Source organism: Sinocyclocheilus grahami, unplaced genomic scaffold, assembly GCF_001515645.1.
Source record: "Sinocyclocheilus grahami isolate Dianchi unplaced genomic scaffold, SAMN03320097.WGS_v1.1 scaffold24.1, whole genome shotgun sequence".
Classification (NCBI taxonomy): domain Eukaryota; kingdom Metazoa; phylum Chordata; class Actinopteri; order Cypriniformes; family Cyprinidae; genus Sinocyclocheilus; species Sinocyclocheilus grahami.
Window position 1 is genome coordinate 522,103 of NW_015505203.1, and position 19,582 is coordinate 541,684.

A 19,582-nucleotide genomic window follows, 5' to 3' on the forward strand; every position below is an offset into this window, starting at 1 on the left:
GGAACGGTTCGTGGAAAAAAAATCGAACCGTACGGTTCTCCACACACGATTCGGCACGCGGTTCAACTTAAATCTGAAAACGCATCTGTAATATGGTTTGCTATAAATAATATATGTTTCTGCTGATGGATGCGCATTCTGGCTTCCCAATACATTACAACAACTACGTCGATGAAAAAAAAAAAACCTTGGACAAACCCATTCACTCTTGTTCAATGCGAATGCCCTATGCTAGAATATGAGCAGTTTTTATTCCGTCATCACCCGGGTGCTGATAGCGCGCGAGCACAGGTGAGACCTGAACAGCACACGTTGATATCTGTGTTTAAGCTAAACTCGTTTAAACTTTGCCGGTTTAAACATTTAAGAGCCAGATGATGCGAGCTCGCGCGTGCAGCGAGAAGATTTGTGCGTGCGCTCATCCGAAGCGCACAAACCCGCACTTCAGAACGCGTGCAAATATTAAGCTCTCTCTGAAGTATTGTGTTTAAATTGACAAATTCACACAAAAATTGTCAAAGTGCCTGTCTTGGTAAGTATCCTAGCCGGCTGAACGGTCCTCCCCCCCCAGCCGGCTGAACGTACTGTATCAGTGCATTCTCTTAAAGTGACAGCACTTTCTTAATATTAATCAAACAGCAACAACAAAGAAATCACTCACTGCTCTTGACTGAATAGCTTTTGTAACTTTAATAAAGATGAATCTTTCATTTATACAATGAAATATGCAATGCTGTTTTACATTTCATTACTTTATTCAATTTCTGTACCTAAAAACTAATGTTAGACCTACTATTATTAGATTATTACTATCTGATTGTGTCTTTCCTTCTGTGGGCAAAAGAGGTTTAAAGAACATACAGTAATAGCTATAATGTAAACTATTTGCTATTTCTCAAGGAAATGCCTTGTCTGTGCAAATGTATCTTTTGTTCTTCTAATCTAAACAAATGTCTTTTGCCAACTATTGCACTGGAAGTGAACCAGAATATGAAGCAATTAAACACTTGCTCTTTTAGGTAGGGGCAGGGAGGGTTGTGCAGGCCTGTCTATAGTAACTTAAAATCGTAAATTCTCCTGTGGGGGCTGTTGGCAGCTACTTTGTTAAATGGGTGGTAACTTTATAGTGAAGTGTCTGAGTAGTTTAATGGATTCTTAAAAATCATCCTTCACATCAACTCTTTTGACTTGCCTTTCTCTCAAACCTCATGCTGTTGTTTTCCTTATATGTATTTTCATATTTCTTACCCAGACAACATTGATGATGTTGAGAGGCAGTGGAAAGTGGAGTTCCATCGCTGGAGCTCCTACATGATGCACTGGAAGAGCCAGTTCGACCATTACAGCAAGCAGGAGCGATGTACAGATCTCTAGATAAATCTGACGTAAATGTAAGAAAGCGTAGAACAAAGAAAGAGAAAACTGATGACCATAACCCTTAATAGTCTCTTTTTCAGAACGGCAAAGTTTGCCAAAGCTTTTTCTTTGATTGCTGTCTCAGAGCAGGCATGAAAATGAATTTGTGAATGTTGCACTTTTGTTCCTTCCTGTGTCGGATATTATTCTTATCAACCAATTAATTATATTATGTGACAAAATATATAAGTGGTATCTTCCAATATATAAGTAGAGGAGGAGAATTCAAGCTGCTATTAGAGATTATCAAGTGCTACGGTCATCAAATGTATGTACCAGAAAAAAATGTTATAGTTATATTACCTCTAAACAGTGAGCATGCATGTCTGTTCCACTGGAACCTAGAAACCCTCATTTACACTGGTCCTCAGGATCCCACTTTTTTATTATTTTTGTTTGTTTTGTTTTTATCCCATTTTCTTATAGGCTTAAATTTGTAAAGGCTGCTTCACTGTACATTTATCTCCACTCTGTATCTACCGCATCTACTCAGTATTTCATGTACTAGTTTATCCCAGTTATCGTGTGAACTTGTCTGCGGTCTCTGCTTTCTGACTGTGGTCCAGCTCAATATACTAATCTTCATGCAGGAATCAGGAGGCATTTAATTTCATGTATGTTGTCTAACTGTTCTGAATTGTTTCTGTGTGAAAGTCTGTGTGTGTTAATGTACTAATATTTAAAACTATTTTTTATTTCGATTGCTACTTACATTGCATGCATTCTAGTGCCCAGAGCATGAGTCTTCTTGTGTGTACGTATGAGAGAGAAAGTCTGTGTTTACCACATACCAACTACTTAGGTCAATATATGCATTTATATGTGGAATATCGCTAGTGAATTCACGTCTTTGTAGTTCAAATTTCATACGGGCATTGTACGTTTGAGTGTTTAATCTTAGACAGAGAAAGTGAGTTTGGTGAGTAAGACTAATGTTGTCTGTGTGCCAAAGGGTCAATATCATTTTTTTCCCTTGCTGTCTCGCTCTCTCGATGGGAAAGTCTTCTCATTACGATAATGGAGGGAGAGTAATTTACTTAGTGCTCATTTGAAATGACAGCCCGCTGTGTCAGCCATCTTAACTCCAGCCCTACCTTCTCCCATTTGATGCAGTGGGAGGATGATGAAGGAAAACACAGGCAAGGGGTACCTGCGAGGACAAACAAGAATACAGGGTTATAAAAGCCACCTCTTATCATGTTCTATATTTATTGTAATATTTGGTGTATTTTTTTATTTAAGTAAATTATTTGCATGATTGCATCAAGTATCAAAAGAACTTATGTGGAGTGTTTTTAGTTAGCTTAAAAAAAGAGCAAATTTTTATTTTTGTGTATTTATTCATTACGAGTGTGGAATTGCATACATATATTTGCATTTTGCCTGTGAATCTGGATCAAACATTATTTTGTATTTTTCTGTTAATCATTCTTTCATATACACTGTCCCAGTGTGCATATTCATGTTTATTATGAACATGCTGAATTTGTGAATGCTAGTCTATGCCTGTCTCATTACCTTCCTGTCAGCCTCTTTTACTAAATCTAGTGTACTTGTCTAGAACCATTCATCTAGCGTTCTGTTAACACTGTGGAAGGGATCTGACTCAGTGCTGTTAAGACAGCAGGTCTTCCAGCACAAACCAATTGGTCGGCACTAAGCATTTAACCTCTGAATATGACTGGAATAATATAGATTAGCTTTAAACAATGCCATTTAAATGGAAATAATATATTGTACTAGCTAGACAAGTGTCACGTGGGAACGGTATGATTATGCGTGTTTGTTTATGAGTCTGAATGACAGCTGCTTTTCCTTCCACTCCATGAAATCCCCTTGTGCATGCCCTTAACACCCACTCCTCTGCATTATGTGCTTTAAAAACTGACTGTTATCCTCTCTGACAATATTAGTGCTGATGTCTGTTAATAATACACATTTATGGCTATAAAAACATTATAATAGCCCCAATATAGATTTTAATGTTAGCAATAAAATACACTTAAAATTGAATATTTATTTGAATGCATTGATTCTCATGTAATGTCACTGACTTGACTGATCAAAACTGTGGCCATGAATTGACAGCAATGATCATGGGTATTGTAACTGTCTGTAATCAACTGTTTCTTCAAAGCAATATAGAGTGCCATATGCTATTTTATAGATTTTATTTTATTTTATTTATTTTTTCACATTTGCATCAACTTTAGTATGGCTTTGTAGGTTTCCTAATTTTAGACATTTAGGCAAGCAAATTAGTTGCCATTGAGGATACATGCCTCTTAAGTTTATGACAAAGATAAAATGTTATCTATAAATATTATATTGTAAATCAATATTATTCTACCCCAAATATATGTAGAACATTGCACATGGCTAAACAAGCATATTATGTTCTGTATTTGTTGCACTTTGACAACATACTTATAATAATAGCAATCACGGTTCTTGTTGTTCTTTTTTAAATTATTAATATTATTATTAATAATTTGGTCCAGACATTGCCCACTGTTAAATTAGTGCCAAACGTGTAAAGTGACAGCATCGTGCAAATCCTCTGCATGGTGTTATTTGTCATATCCGCCCTCTCTGGGCCCCATATCAGAAGCTTTCCAACGCAACCTCAATAAACAGTTACTGATTTAATTAAAGGAAAGCTGCTTGATTGTGTGGTTCTTCTCTCATTCAAAATACATCTGAACATGGATCCTAGTTGACGGTTTTGTGCACCAGAGGGCAGTATACACACATTGTTGCAAATAATCATTGTACAATGCAAGCCGATGCTTTCTTTCAATGTACTTTTAGTTGTATTCACCTAACATATTTTTTGCAATTGTTATATATATATATATATATATATATATATAAATTTATATTTTTATAAATATATAACGTATTTGTATTAACTACATACAAAATAATGTTTAAAAAACCAAGTAATTTGACAATTCAAAATACATCTGAACATGGATCCTAGTTGACGGTTTTGTGCACCAGAGGGCAGTATACACACATTGTTGCAAATAATCATTGTACAATGCAAGCCGATGCTTTCTTTCAATGTACTTTTAGTTGTATTCACCTAACATATTTTTTGCAATTGTTATATATATATATATATATATATATAAATAAAATTTTATTTTTATAAAAATATATAACGTATTTGTATTAACTACATACAAAATAATGTTTAAAAAACCAAGTAATTTGACCTCACATTTTATTTATTTTAAAACAGCGTTTTCCTCTCGGTGATCACAAAGACGAACAAGGTGGGTAAAAGCAGCAGGTTTCAGAAACAGCAAACGTGTCGCTTCAGACATCATACGATGAACTTGTTTTTTGGGGGGATAAATCAATGAACACTGAGCAGAGCATATGAAGAGAAATAGTGAACCCATTGCGCAGTTTTAACGCAGCTTTGACTGTATTGAATACTTCTTTGATGTTGACCAATAACGACAGACGGCTGTAATTTAGACCAATAAGCATCACTGAATCACTGTGTCATCTTTATGGCGCACTTATGCTACCCGTTTAGTTAAAAACGCTTTTATTATCATTTCATAATGTAAATAGTTGAAGAATAAGTATCGCGGATGTTTAAGTCAATCATTGGTACCCAAGTCAGCTAGCGGTCTGCTAACATTTCTAAAGCGCAGCCTTTGTTACTCATTTGTAAATCAAAACAATGACTTCAGCCTCTACCAAGGTAACTTAAATGTGTTGATAAATATGGTAACTTACCTAAAGCAAGATTAAATATTTACCTTGATGGTGTACTTCCATTTTTATTGCCTTCGTACTGGACATGTTTTTCATTTTGTTAATAAAGCTATTAGCTAGCATGCTAACTATCATCCTAATACCAGTGCAAAAAACACGTTTTCGGATACGCTCGTTGCTGTATTTATTTCTTGTTTGACTTATGTAGGTTGGTGAGATCTTTTCTGCAGCTGGAGCTGCATTCACAAAATTGGGAGAGCTGACGATGCAGCTGCATCCAGTGGCAGATATTAGTCCAGCAGGGTGAGACATTTACTGTCTATTTTCCGTTATGTCCTTTTATATACACACTGCATCAGGATTTGTATCATTATTTTTACACTTACAAATCTAAAGTGCGTATATTACACACACACATATACACTTTTCTAATTTTGTAAGGTATTTTGTCGAGCCCCCCCTCTTTGTAATACATATAGTCATTACAAGGAAAATATTTACATTAATGATTTTTTTTTTCTTTGCTTTTTCTCACCAGCTTTGTCTGCTTTATCCTATAATATGATACATTGTTAAGTTCAGTGTTTTAGTAATACATTAGCAAATTATTGAGACATTTCTATGTAAACGTTTTAATATGATCCCACTTGGATTTGTACTTGACATTTCTTCAGGATGTCAAGTTTGAGATTACTTGTCTTGAACACATTAAGATTCCCCATGAGCTGATTCGCTACAGAAGCAAGTCTTCAAGTCATATCCCAAGTCCTCAAAGAGTTAAAGTTAATTATATAATTAAGTGACTAATTAAATTATGATTGTGCATTAGTGATGAACACCTGCTGTTAACAATCAACATCATTGAAGAAAAGAGAAACACAAGAACTACATCTGACTTCAGCAGCAGCCTTGGATGAAATCCCCCCCCCCCCCCCCCCCAAAAAAAAACACACACACACACAATGTAAGGAGTCTGTAAATTTCAATGGTGTCTTCCTCAAGTGCAGGTGAAATTTTAACTTTGTAATGCAGTTATAATACCTTAAATCTGGAAAGGAATGCTGGTTTCTTGATCACCATTCCTTGTGTAAATTCAGAAAAGCCCCCAAAAAAATTTAAGATGTTTTAATATATTTAATATACTTTTGTATTTTTTATGGCTGTTTGTAGGCCATAAAACATCATTATTTATTGTGTAGCTTGTCAGCATCTAATTAGACATTTCTCAAACAATAGGGCACAAATGAAAACAACAGTCAAGAGGAAGATTTATGAAGATGGTGGAGCTCCTTTATCCACTGATTCACCAAAGAAGAGTACCAAAAAGGTGCTGGTTTCTATGGCTCCCCCAGCCCCACCTAAAGTCATCGCTGTGCCAACGTCTCAGGTTGTGGTGACTGCGGGTTTACAGCGGCCAACCACAGGTCCATCTAGCATTAAGTCATCAAAGACGGCAGGTAAGCATTTCTTAATGCATTCATTTGTGTTGTTCATTTATTTTACTCTTTTAGAAACAACTTATTACTTTATCTCATTCAACCTCAACAATTTTCAGCATTTTGAATAGTACAATGTAACTACTGCATTCATATAATTTTTCCTCAGATGTCACTCTCAGTGCACTGAATGACTCCGATGCCAACAGCGATCTGGTAGATATTGAGGGCTTGGGTGATAGTTCCACAACTAAAAAGCTCAATTTTGATCAAGGTAAGAAACTTTTTTTTCTCTAAATTTTGAACAAATTTTTCAGTTTCCCCCCCCCCCCTGTTCCCTGTCCTTAAGGGGAAAACAATATCTGTATTTATTTTTTTCCCAGCAGATAGTCTAAATCTCGACTCCAGTCTCATCATGAATTCCAGTGACTTGCCATTGTTATCCCGTTGAAATCTTCTGCAACATACAATCAGGAAAAGGAACTAATCATGTCACTTCAGTGCGGGGTTCAAGAAACTTGCGTTTTTTAATCTGGAGACAGTTCTTTTTTTTTCCAGGAAGACTCATTTCTAAGTTAATAGTGAAGCTAGGCATATTTTACCAATGAAGGACACAGTTTTAAGAGGCTGGCAAATTTTGCTTAATACATTTTTCTGTTCTGGGTCCAAAATGCATCATTTTAAAATAAGTTATTGTAAAGGCATTGTGTAAAACAAATTTCAACCATTATCAATAAAGTATTATGACCATTACTTTGTTTTTGGGGGAAAGTTGTGCAAAAACCTTGAAATGCTGTTGTTGAGTGTCAATGCTTTGCTTGGTACATTGTTTAAAAAAAAGAGGGGGGGGGGGGGGGGTTGTTGTTGTTTTTTTTCCTTAGATATTTTGTAATATCTTTGGTCTATTTACCTCATAATATACTTTTATTTAATTTTTTTACACAAAACAAAATATACTTCTTTTAGACTGGGGTTTAACTCAAGATGATCTTCATTCAGGCTTTTCTGGAAACCTCTTAAGAGCAATGTGGCAGTGGCATCTTCCACTACATAAATGCAGCTTATGTCTTACGTTTACTTAGGTTTTTTTAATCCGTTTTATCGATCTGATCTGAAACGGTCTGTGGGCATAGTCTAATAACTTTTGCATAATTGGGCTGTTAACAAATTGGTCATATAGTCTTAGCCCTACCAATGTTGTAACATTAAGAACAGCTAAATCAGCATTAAATCACAGATTTCGTGTTTGAAAAGAGTAAAATACAGTCCATCTGATCTCATAAACAATCCCACAGCACAATGACACTTTCTGCCTATATCTCTGTTCTTCCTCATTGGTTATAATAACCTTACTAAGTGACTGATAATCTCATGAAATCAACATAGTGTAAAATCAGATCTGTATCTGAATGGCATTTCTAAAAGCAGAACAGTGAAGATGGCACAGTTTGGTTTTCACCAGTCTATCGCAGACAGACTAAAACCACAATTTCCTGGCATTTTTTGTACTGTAAATAAAATAATTTCACTCAAATAAGGTTTTGTTATTTTTAATGTGAAGTTTTTCGCTTAGACATTTTCAGGCAAAACAAAAAGAAGGGCTTTCGTTTTAATTTTGACATTGTCGAGGTAAAATACATACAACATTTAATTTCTGGACAGCTGCTTTCCATACTGCTCGCTGAGTGTGTCTGTCTGACGGGAGCAGCACAAACCATACTGGCAACCCAGGGAGAGGGCAGCTGCCAATATTGATGTGCTGCTACTGTCAAGCACACCGAGACATCAAGTGGTCCAAGGGAGGAAAGAGGACGAAAGGAACATACAAAATATATGCAGATTAATTCAACAGCTTGAATGGTTACACTATCACAGTAAAAAGCCATGTTGATCTCCTAAAATATAGACTAACAAATACAGGATGTGAATTCCCAGCTGTCTGGGAATAACTCGCAGAAGAGGCCACCTAAGCCACACCTGGTGATTCAGTCATGAATTGTGTGTCTGGTGGTCATTTGTAAAAATATCATTTGAGTTGGAAAAAACCCTCTGCTTTGTCACATTTTTATTCACAAGTCTGAAAGACAGTTTTAACCCAATTCTAAATACATTTTCAAACAATTCAGACTGCATCTCACTCCACTTGTTACTGTATTTAAAAAAAGAGGCTTACCTCTGAAGCATTTATTACACTGTGATTTATGATACAAGCAGAACATTGGGTGTTTAATGCTGCCGTGTTAATGGAGAAACTCCCAGGCTCCCAGTGACAGCACATCATAATTTGGAATTTGCCCTTAGAACTTACAAACCATGATGTGCTGCTACAGGGCACTCTGGGCTAAATAAAAAGATGACGACAGACTCCACTGGTCCTCACTAGGATAAGATTAGGGACAAAATTAATTATGTGTAATATAGAATCGGATATTTAGTGGCAAGTTATCAAAAAATAAAATTGACAGATGAAAATTTGATGAGAATGCAATGTGAACAGATTGTAATAAAATTTAATAAAAGTTGTTTGACAGCATTACTGCCATTTCTTTAGCACAGACAATTATGAGGAAGCTCGTGGTCACCCACATCTTTTCATGCCATTCTAATAATGCCCTGTGAGACTTAATAAGTGAGTTATTGTGCACACACTGTCCTAAAATGGATGTTGAGGATGAAGACAAAATGGAGGATAATAACAAAGGGGGGAGATGAGGAGAAAAAACTAGCGCCTGTCAAAATGGCTTTATTACCATGGGAATAATTTACTGAGTGAAAAGGAAAAAAAAAAAAAACATCTAAATTATTTCTTTTTATCTCCCTCCCCCCACCACCACCACCACCAAAAAAAGCACTACATCTCTAATTTTTAAACTTCAACTTAATATTGTGAAACAGGATTAAGTATCACTATAATAAAAGTTAAAGTATCTATTAGTATTATACATACAGTATTATAAAACTGCATATTTTAATTTTCCAATAAAGTCATTTTGGCCAAGAAAAGTGTTGCATCAAATTAAAGGATTCCTGGGATTAGGAGTCAAATTTGTCCAAATGTAAAAACAAATAAGAGGACAGAAAGAAAAGAATGCTTGTACAATTCATAAAGAATCATTTTCACAACCTACATGTTTGTGTTACTTTATTTAAAAAAAATAAAACTCGCAGTCAGTAAATAATCAGTGATAAAGGGGACACATTTCGTCGAAGTTTGTTAAAAAAAATGGTCGATTACAATAATAATTATACAAATAAAGAAGTAATAATTCCTTACCTTTTATGAAAATCCTCTTCCAGTTCCCAATATTTGTAAAAAAATAATAGTTAAAGTAATAAAGGGTCCTGAGGAAAGAATTTGGGGGGAAAAATCATAATGTAGCTGTTACAAGAGTTCCAGTCACTGAGGCGCTGAAGTTTGAAAATGGCGCCAATGTTCCACTGCAGCAGCTCTACCACTGTGATGACACGGGACAGATAAAAAAATAAATATACATTTTCCTCAGTGAAAAATACATTTTTCCACTAAAGGATTTATTGCATATTGATTAACATAAGCCATTCTAGTTATTCATTGTTGAATTATTTGTTTCAATAATTTATAATTATTTTTTGATAATTTTTAATAACCGCCAGGTCGTGTCTTAGCCGCGGTGCAGGTCGGGAAGGTTTTCTTTTAAATTTCCAAACTAAAATCTTGAATGGCCACAATGTCGCCCCCTGTTGGATATTATCTGTGTATTTTCTGAGCTTGTTTTTTGCCTTGTGAATCGAAAACGCTGCTTAGTTTTACTACATTTTACAAATCTAGCAACATATTATTACGAGAAGAGTGCACAGAGCCTGATATATAATGTCCAGGACAGGGTCAGAAACCTGTGGCATATGGCACATAAAGTGACAAAAATGCACCAGATGTTTACCAGGGTCCAATAAAAAAAATTATATTTGGCCCTTTTTAATACATATGTTACCTAACCTTACTCTCTTTCTTTATCTCTGTCTAGCTATGAGTTTAATATGGGTTTAAGGTATTCGAAACAAACAGACATTCTGTGTTGTATATGGTCAAATCTAGAAAATTAACATTGCAATAAAAATCTCTTCCATATAAAACATTATGATTCTCGATATACATGATCTGTTCACTATCATGACTTTATCATATACAGTACATTAGAGTCAAATTTGTCCAAATGTAAAAACAAATAAGAGGACAGAAAGAAAAGAATGCTTGTACAATTCATAAAGAATCATTTTCACAACCTCTATAAAAGACAATTCGTTAGCAAAAGTGGCAAGTATACATTAACAAAAAATAAGTTACAAAACTACTAACTTTATAGTCCGCACTCCACAGTATATTCCAGAACATAGTATAGGTTTTAATTTTGGAGCGATAAGAGGATGATAATAGGGGGAGGTAGTTAAGAAAAATGAGAGGAACATCTGATTTTAAAAAGTGTGACTACCAGATCAAGATTATTGTATTATTCATCTGTGAAAAGCCAGTGGTGTTTGAAAGATGAGGGCATATGGCAGATCAATTGTTGTAGGTGTAAAAGGTAAATGGCAGAAAGATCTTGGCCCATCTCTACATTTCACTGTTTTTCCCTTAATTTTTTTATTATTTTGCTTGTAAAATTTTCTCTCTGTTTTTGTTTTGTTTTTTGAAAAAAGAAGCTTACACCAACAACACTAGACCAACATAAATGTGGCATCAATTAAGTAGGAAAACCACAATAATGATTGTTTTAGTGAAAAACAAATTACATTTTTAATTTGCTCAAAACTAACAACTGACAAAAGTTGAAAGGACTAAAAAAGTATTTGATATTTATAATATCAACTGTTGTGGTGGAGAAAAAGAAACACCAAGTATTTTTGAAGGACTTGACATTTTTCTTTTAAGTACACCACACCCTATGTTGTGTGATGAAGTTCTAATGTCAGCAGAAAATCAAGATTTTATTGCAAAATAATTCATTCTGACTGTTGTAACACACCAAAATACAATATTTAATTTCTGCTTAAAGATATTTAAGCCTTTATTATGAAGCTGAAGTTCACAGTAAAGAAAGAGGAAGTTTATCAGAAGCAAAATGCAGGCTAAGCTGTGACTAAAATTGTGCTACACAAAAACCCAACGTCTTTTCCAAAACGTATGATAGTGAATATTTTACATTTAATGCTTTTAGTTCTAATCAACCCTGACAAACACACTTCCATCTCATAAAGGGCAGCCTATTTAAGGTCTGAGTCAAATGATTACGTCAGCACAGTTGCAGAAGGCATTTGCTTCTGTCTACTTCTGCCCGTCGTTCATCGAGAGAGGGAGAGAAAGGGGGGGTGGGGAGTGTTAGCAAAAGAGAGGGAGAGAGAGAAAATGAGAAAAGGATAGACAGCAAATGGGTGGGAGAGGGAGACCTAAAAGAGAAGCTCACACACTTACATAGACACATACACACCCTGGCCTAACTTTGCTCACCCATTCAAACCAGGGGCCGTTTTGGTTAAGCTTTGAAACGGACACAGGAAAGATTTCACTTACCCTCGATCCCCGTTCTCCAGCATGTTAGGCAACAGGGGAGAGGAAAAGGTGCCTGGTATTCCCAAAGTAACCCGCCGGCCTCCCCTCTTCCAGTGTAGTCTGTCTCCTGCACCTGGGTAGGGGAAAGAAAATAGTAATTCCCCAACTTAATTCAATGAAGTTGTTTTTGTATTAAAAAAGCCAAGCAAAGTACTTGAAAGACTTTTTCATTCTTTCAGAAAACTCGATTAAAGTCACAAAATAGTTCGCCCACCTCAAATATTTTAATTCTTCGCAAATCTACAGCTAGAGCTACACCTAAAACAGTTTGGCTGCTTTCAAAAAAATTGTAGAAACAGAATTAAAAAGGAAAACAAACCCACACATGCACTTATCAATGGGAATCCCAAGTCTTAATTTCAGGTCAAAAATACACCCATTCGTCTGAGCTTGGGGCTCCCATTCCAGATTGAGGGGTGGGGTTCCAAGAGTCAAATAAGTGCCTAAACCTTTTGTCCACCAGCACCTATTTTCAGCCCTTAAACCCCTTTCTCTCCCTATTCACCTTCAGACCAGCAGTCCAGTGCAGTGTGCAGCCTCTGCTTAGCTGTAGCTAGTGAGGCTGCCTGAGGAACTTGGTAGGCATAAAAAGCAGGGGTTGTAGCCTTTTTCCCGGGGCATCAGTTTCTACAATTAAAATGAACATTTTCGGGGGACAGGAAAAATCCCAAAAAAAATCAGGGCATCGCCCTGGGGTCCCCTTAGAAGAGTGTGAAGTTTGAGGACCGCCGGCACTACCGTTTCGGAGGAAAAAATTAATTTCTAGGGCTTAGTGTCTGGGGCGCGTCAGTGCTAGCAGCTCTCGCTTGCTTGATTTCTTGTAGCCTTGCCAAAGCATTCACACAGCCAACGGAGAGAAAGGGAGGGAGGGGGGAACAAAAGAGGGAGAAGGCTCGGCTGCAAAGACACACAGAAAGGGGGATATGAAACTAGGAAAAGTGTTATGCGTTTGTGGTGTATTTTTTGCAATAAACTGCGGGCAAGCGTTCACCACAAACTCCAAACTCGTGCGATCACACATGGGGTGTTTCAAGTCCAAACGCATTGTCCAAAATTAAAGAAAAAACTTGACTTTATATTCTCGCCATTAGTTCATTATCCATTGAAAGAGAAAAACAAAGGAGAAACAGCAAAAACAGATGTCAACAGTTTGGAGTGCTCAAACAAAGCAAAGTTTTTACACTTTGATACTCTTTATGCTCTCAATGTGGCCGTATTTTATGCAGGGTCTCTGTGGGTTTCCGGCGTAGTACAAGGCTGGCTACAAAGAGTGGAGAATATGTTGATCTGGTTCTACAGATAGTTTTACTGAGTAGCACAACCATGGTCCAACAGTGCACACAAACCACACGCACGCACACACACACACACATAGAGCCAGACAAGACAAAGACCTCTGTGATAATTCAAGTCAAATAAGCAGAATTAAAAGAGAAATGAATGTCCAGTAATCAATACATTTCCAGACGAACATATCATGGAACGTTCCATTAAAATACAACCTTACATTTCACAAAATGTCTTTTACAGGCTAATGCAACCAACCAGGTTGAAAACCAGATTAGCTTCAAAATAATTTACTAATAATACACAGCTAATGCAAGATAACACGTTTTTTTTTTTTAAATCACCGTCATTATAAAATTCTTAAAGAATAACCTAAAAGAGCAAATTCATATAGCACTCTTTGTGAAGATCATTTTTGTACCAAAAGTATACAGTCCCTTGTCTTTTACCTTTTAATTCTACCCGTATCATCTTGTACAACCAAAGACAAAAGCACTAAGCTTCAGGAACCACACACCAAAACAGGAAGACTAAAAATACCCCGACTAAAAACGTAAAAGCCTAGCTTTTTTTTATCTGCAAATAAAGAGGCTTGAATTAAACAATGAGAAAAAAACTGACAATACTACACTACTACAAATATATACAACAGTTTTACAATATAATCATATAAACTTATATAAATCATATGGCATAAAACAGTTTGGCTGCTTTCAAAAAAATTGTAGAAACAGAATTAAAAAGGAAAACAAACCCACACATGCACTTATCAATGGGAATCCCAAGTCTTAATTTCAGGTCAAAAATACACCCATTCGTCTGAGCTTGGGGCTCCCATTCCAGATTGAGGGGTGGGGTTCCAAGAGTCAAATAAGTGCCTAAACCTTTTGTCCACCAGCACCTATTTTCAGCCCTTAAACCCCTTTCTCTCCCTATTCACCTTCAGACCAGCAGTCCAGTGCAGTGTGCAGCCTCTGCTTAGCTGTAGCTAGTGAGGCTGCCTGAGGAACTTGGTAGGCATAAAAAGCAGGGGTTGTAGCCTTTTTCCCGGGGCATCAGTTTCTACAATTAAAATGAACATTTTCGGGGGACAGGAAAAATCCCAAAAAAAATCAGGGCATCGCCCTGGGGTCCCCTTAGAAGAGTGTGAAGTTTGAGGACCGCCGGCACTACCGTTTCGGAGGAAAAAATTAATTTCTAGGGCTTAGTGTCTGGGGCGCGTCAGTGCTAGCAGCTCTCGCTTGCTTGATTTCTTGTAGCCTTGCCAAAGCATTCACACAGCCAACGGAGAGAAAGGGAGGGAGGGGGGAACAAAAGAGGGAGAAGGCTCGGCTGCAAAGACACACAGAAAGGGGGATATGAAACTAGGAAAAGTGTTATGCGTTTGTGGTGTATTTTTTGCAATAAACTGCGGGCAAGCGTTCACCACAAACTCCAAACTCGTGCGATCACACATGGGGTGTTTCAAGTCCAAACGCATTGTCCAAAATTAAAGAAAAAACTTGACTTTATATTCTCGCCATTAGTTCATTATCCATTGAAAGAGAAAAACAAAGGAGAAACAGCAAAAACAGATGTCAACAGTTTGGAGTGCTCAAACAAAGCAAAGTTTTTACACTTTGATACTCTTTATGCTCTCAATGTGGCCGTATTTTATGCAGGGTCTCTGTGGGTTTTCGGCGTAGTACAAGGCTGGCTACAAAGAGTGGAGAATATGTTGATCTGGTTCTACAGATAGTTTTACTGAGTAGCACAACCATGGTCCAACAGTGCACACAAACCACACGCACGCACACACACACACACATAGAGCCAGACAAGACAAAGACCTCTGTGATAATTCAAGTCAAATAAGCAGAATTAAAAGAGAAATGAATGTCCAGTAATCAATACATTTCCAGACGAACATATCATGGAAAGTTCCATTAAAATACAACCTTACATTTCACAAAATGTCTTTTACAGGCTAATGCAACCAACCAGGTTGAAAACCAGATTAGCTTCAAAATAATTTACTAATAATACACAGCTAATGCAAGATAACACTTTTTTTTTTTTAAATCACCGTCATTATAAAATTCTTAAAGAATAACCTAAAAGAGCAAATTCATATAGCACTCTTTGTGAAGATCATTTTTGTACCAAAAGTATACAGTCCCTTGTCTTTTACCTTTTAATTCTACCCGTATCATCTTGTACAACCAAAGACAAAAGCACTAAGCTTCAGGAACCACACACCAAAACAGGAAGACTAAAAATACCCCGACTAAAAACGTAAAAGCCTAGCTTTTTTTTATCTGCAAATAAAGAGGCTTGAATTAAACAATGAGAAAAAAACTGACAATACTACACTACTACAAATATATACAACAGTTTTACAATATAATCACTAGAGGCACCGAGAAATCATCGTCTTTGAAAGCTAACATATGACAAAGACTAGAAGACTACTTTATTCGGTTTGCTTTATGCTGTCAATATATTCAAAGCATCGCTTAAGTTGTACTAAGTTGTTTGAACGTTATCCAGCGGGTTCCAACACGTTTTGGAGGTAGTCTGCTTAACTATAGTAAGGAAGTAACGCTATGTTTGTTTAGTTTTTTTCTTTAAAACACAAAAGAAAAGTGCTGAAACAGCTTACCATAAACAACATATATAAAATTACCAACGTGATTCTACAAAACATGTTTTGTTAAAGTACCATTACTTTGTATTTACAGCTACATGTTTGTGTTACTTTATTTAAAAAAAATAAAACTCGCAGTCAGTAAATAATCAGTGATAAAGGGGACACATTTCGTCGAAGTTTGTTAAAAAAAATGGTCGATTACAATAATAATTATACAAATAAAGAAGTAATAATTCCTTACCTTTTATGAAAATCCTCTTCCAGTTCCCAATATTTGTAAAAATAATAGTTAAAGTAATAAAGGGTCCTGAGGAAAGAATTTGGGGGGAAAAATCATAATGTAGCTGTTACAAGAGTTCCAGTCACTGAGGCGCTGAAGTTTGAAAATGGCGCCAATGTTCCACTGCAGCAGCTCTACCACTGTGATGACACGGGACAGATAAAAAAATAAATATACATTTTCCTCAGTGAAAAATACATTTTTCCACTAAAGGATTTATTGCATATTGATTAACATAAGCCATTCTAGTTATTCATTGTTGAATTATTTGTTTCAATAATTTATAATTATTTTTTGATAATTTTTAATAACCGCCAGGTCGTGTCTTAGCCGCGGTGCAGGTCGGGAAGGTTTTCTTTTAAATTTCCAAACTAAAATCTTGAATGGCCACAATGTCGCCCCCTGTTGGATATTATCTGTGTATTTTCTGAGCTTGTTTTTTGCCTTGTGAATCGAAAACGCTGCTTAGTTTTACTACATTTTACAAATCTAGCAACATATTATTACGAGAAGAGTGCACAGAGCCTGATATATAATGTCCAGGACAGGGTCAGAAACCTGTGGCATATGGCACATAAAGTGACAAAAATGCACCAGATGTTTACCAGGGTCCAATAAAAAAAATTATATTTGGCCCTTTTTAATACATATGTTACCTAACCTTACTCTCTTTCTTTATCTCTGTCTAGCTATGAGTTTAATATGGGTTTAAGGTATTCGAAACAAACAGACATTCTGTGTTGTATATGGTCAAATCTAGAAAATTAACATTGCAATAAAAATCTCTTCCATATAAAACATTATGATTCTCGATATACATGATCTGTTCACTATCATGACTTTATCATATACAGTACATTATCATTTACTGCAAAAGCAAATTGTAGGCCTACCAAGATCTTGTAACAGAAAGAGTTACATTATTATGCCGACGAGGTATTTCATCTATAACATGCATTCTTCCACTACTACCATACAGAAATGTTTACGTTTAGACAGGCTCCTTTGGTTCAGAAAATCTTGCAACAGGACAGCTGATCATTAACCAATGTTATACCAAGTATTAATAACAGTCTATGAAGCTGAGGTCTTTCGTGGATCATCTGGTTTGAACTTATTTTAGAAAGACGGAAGGACAAAGGGTAGGCTGCTTGTGCTGTTCTACTGATGTACTCATGTCCAGTGTACTTAGAAAGTAAAAAATAAAGCCACTTGGAAAAAGGTCATTGTAAGTATGTTATTAAGTGAATGAATGATATAAACATGTATTTAGAAATGATCAGCATTTTCTAATATGTGTAATGTTCCTTTACCTCATACTTATAAAGAAATATAATTTAAACAAGATGCCTAAACTGACACCTTGACCCTTAAGTAGTTTATTCTACAACAAATTTAGATTCTGTAGTCACACAAAGACATACCAATATGGAATAGTGCTTAATAATATATAGAGACTTCAAAAGATCACAGCCATAATTTGATTTTCATTTAAACAGGTTCAGAAAATGTTTATTAGAACAGTTTAATCATTCACAACATGACATATTAATCCATGACAGCGCTAAACATAGTTCCTGCACAAAATGTGTCCACCCTGAGGTATGCCAACAACTGAAAACATAAGACACCTTATAAATGAATTTATTATTCTATATATGTGTGTGATTTACAATAACTAATTAACCATCCAAGCAATCAACAAGTAAAACAATCTTTAAGGAGTCTTGAAAAGACAAAACGACAAGATCCTCCATGTTTAATGTGAACACACAGAGTTATACAAATACAGAGAATATAACAAAAACATCCGTTTGTTTCAAATGAATCCCATACGAAGGCAGGTCCACCAGGTTCACTTGTTGATGTCCTGCACTGTCACATGTTTACATGCTCATTACTTAAGGCAGACCTCTGTGTGTATTGTTTTTATCTGTTGGCCCGTTATCCTTGTGGTTCCTTATCTCCTCAACTTCATTCTCCTCTTCCTCTCCTTTTCCCAGCATTCTAAGTGGCCATAGCAGGCCATGCTGGGCATGTTCAGGTTTTTGGCAACAGGGCCCGTTTTTCTCTTTAGTAAGAAAGTAAAGCAGTGCATTCAGCCAGGCGTTGAACGAGGCCAGCGGCCGAGTGATTTTATAACATATGGAAACCATGCGCATGGTGTGGCACTGCACCCGACTCGTCACTTTCAGCAGTAGGAAAATGGTGCGAGTGACATGGAAGGGGAAGAAGCAAAGGGCAAAGAGGAGAGTGATGGTAATTATGGTCTTGATGGACTTGCGCCGTCTGTTGACATAAGGCGATTGAGCCCCCAAGATGATTGACATGCCCTCTCCCCCAATTCCTGCGACACTTTCACAGCCCGTCCCACTTCTGACTCTTTGAGGAGGAGGTTGAGAGTGCAGCGTCCGAAATATTGTTAAAACTACACGCGAGTAGCACCAGGCAATGATGCTGAACGGCACAAAAAAGCCCAAGAAATGAAGCGTGACCCCGTAAGGGATGTAATCATGGAACTCTTCATCAATTGCATCATCCCAGCAATTAATGAACATCTCGCTCGAGCCCTTACCTTCACGTGGAAGATTCTGTGTCTTTGCAAAACGGAAAATTGGGCACGTTAGTGCAAAAACGGCAATCCACACCAGAACGCAAGTCCCCTTGACTGCTCGTTTGGTCTCCAAGGTGATGGTCTTCATAGGGTGGCAGATGCCCAGGTAGCGATGCACTGAGATGCAAGTGAGGAAGAAGATGCTGCAGTAGAGGTTGAAGTAGAAGAGGAAACGCACTAGACGGCACATGAAGTCTCCAAACACCCAGTCATCCCGCATGACATAACTGGCCACCAAAAATGGCAGGGATAAACCATACATGAAGTCTGTTGTGGCTAGGTTCACCATGTAAATCAGGGACGCGTTCCAGTGCCTGGTGTGTCGAAAGGAACGGTAGAGAACCACAAAGTTAAGGGTTATACTGAAGACAAAGGTAAAGGAGTAGCAAATGGGCAGGAAGATGTACTTGTAGGACTCGTCAATATTGCAGGAGCCAGTAACTGAAGAGTTGTGTGAGGAGGAAAGCTGGGCATCTGCCCCCTTCTCTGTTTCAAACAAAACAGTAGGCGCACTTGTCGTCATTGTAGGCTAGTTCTTAATCGGATTCTTAGGGAGCGTCCTGGTTTCATCCCCCCATTTTTATGCTTCTGAAACCAC

The 19,582-nt window shown here is 36.8% G+C and overlaps 3 protein-coding genes and 1 long non-coding RNA gene across 5 annotated transcripts in view; 2 read left to right on the plus strand and 2 right to left on the minus strand.

Annotated features, from left to right (window-relative positions):
- LOC107561856 (acetylcholinesterase-like) overlaps positions 1–3,127 on the plus strand; it is a 10,750-nt gene extending 7,623 nt beyond the window's left edge. The window contains exon 5 of the mRNA XM_016246374.1: positions 1,253–3,127. Within this exon, the coding sequence (XP_016101860.1) occupies positions 1,253–1,374 (122 nt within the window). The 3' untranslated portion in view covers positions 1,375–3,127. The remainder of the gene's footprint in view (positions 1–1,252) is intronic.
- Positions 3,128–4,902: 1,775 nt separating this feature from the next.
- LOC107561866 (chromatin complexes subunit BAP18-like) lies at positions 4,903–7,340 on the plus strand. Of its 2 annotated transcripts, none has more exons than XM_016246384.1 (5): positions 4,903–5,137; positions 5,360–5,454; positions 6,388–6,608; positions 6,757–6,861; positions 6,971–7,340. In XM_016246384.1, exons 1-5 carry the CDS (start codon positions 5,117–5,119, stop codon positions 7,036–7,038), a joined length of 510 nt encoding a protein of 169 aa, XP_016101870.1. In that variant the 5' UTR covers positions 4,903–5,116; the 3' UTR covers positions 7,039–7,340. The 2 variants fall into 2 exon arrangements, with proteins under 2 accessions (XP_016101870.1, XP_016101879.1); XM_016246393.1 differs by having other exon boundaries at positions 6,974–7,340.
- On the minus strand, positions 6,504–16,454 carry LOC107561877 (uncharacterized). The gene is made up of 3 exons (XR_001605923.1): positions 16,332–16,454; positions 12,136–12,247; positions 6,504–6,581 (listed from the first exon to the last, which is right to left on the minus strand). It is a non-coding gene; the product is annotated as an uncharacterized lncRNA (long non-coding RNA).
- Positions 16,455–17,862: 1,408 nt separating this feature from the next.
- LOC107561887 (P2Y purinoceptor 3-like) lies at positions 17,863–19,519 on the minus strand. The gene has a single exon (XM_016246421.1). It carries the CDS (start codon positions 19,505–19,507, stop codon positions 18,272–18,274), a length of 1,236 nt encoding a protein of 411 aa, XP_016101907.1. The 5' UTR covers positions 19,508–19,519; the 3' UTR covers positions 17,863–18,271.
- Between the last annotated feature and the right edge of the window lie 63 nt (positions 19,520–19,582).

What these genes read in the sequence shown, in the direction of transcription:
- LOC107561887 (XM_016246421.1), bottom strand. Translation starts at nt 19,507, where the DNA reads ATGACGACAAGTGCGCCTACTGTTTTGTTTGAAACAGAGAAGGGGGCA.
- LOC107561866 (XM_016246384.1), top strand. Translation starts at nt 5,117, where the DNA reads ATGACTTCAGCCTCTACCAAG. An exon ending in TGACTTCAGCCTCTACCAAG is followed by an intron (nt 5,138 to 5,359) that starts GTAACTTAAATG and finishes TGACTTATGTAG; the next exon opens with GTTGGTGAGATCTTTTCTGC. An exon ending in TAAGTCATCAAAGACGGCAG is followed by an intron (nt 6,609 to 6,756) that starts GTAAGCATTTCT and finishes ATTTTTCCTCAG; the next exon opens with ATGTCACTCTCAGTGCACTG.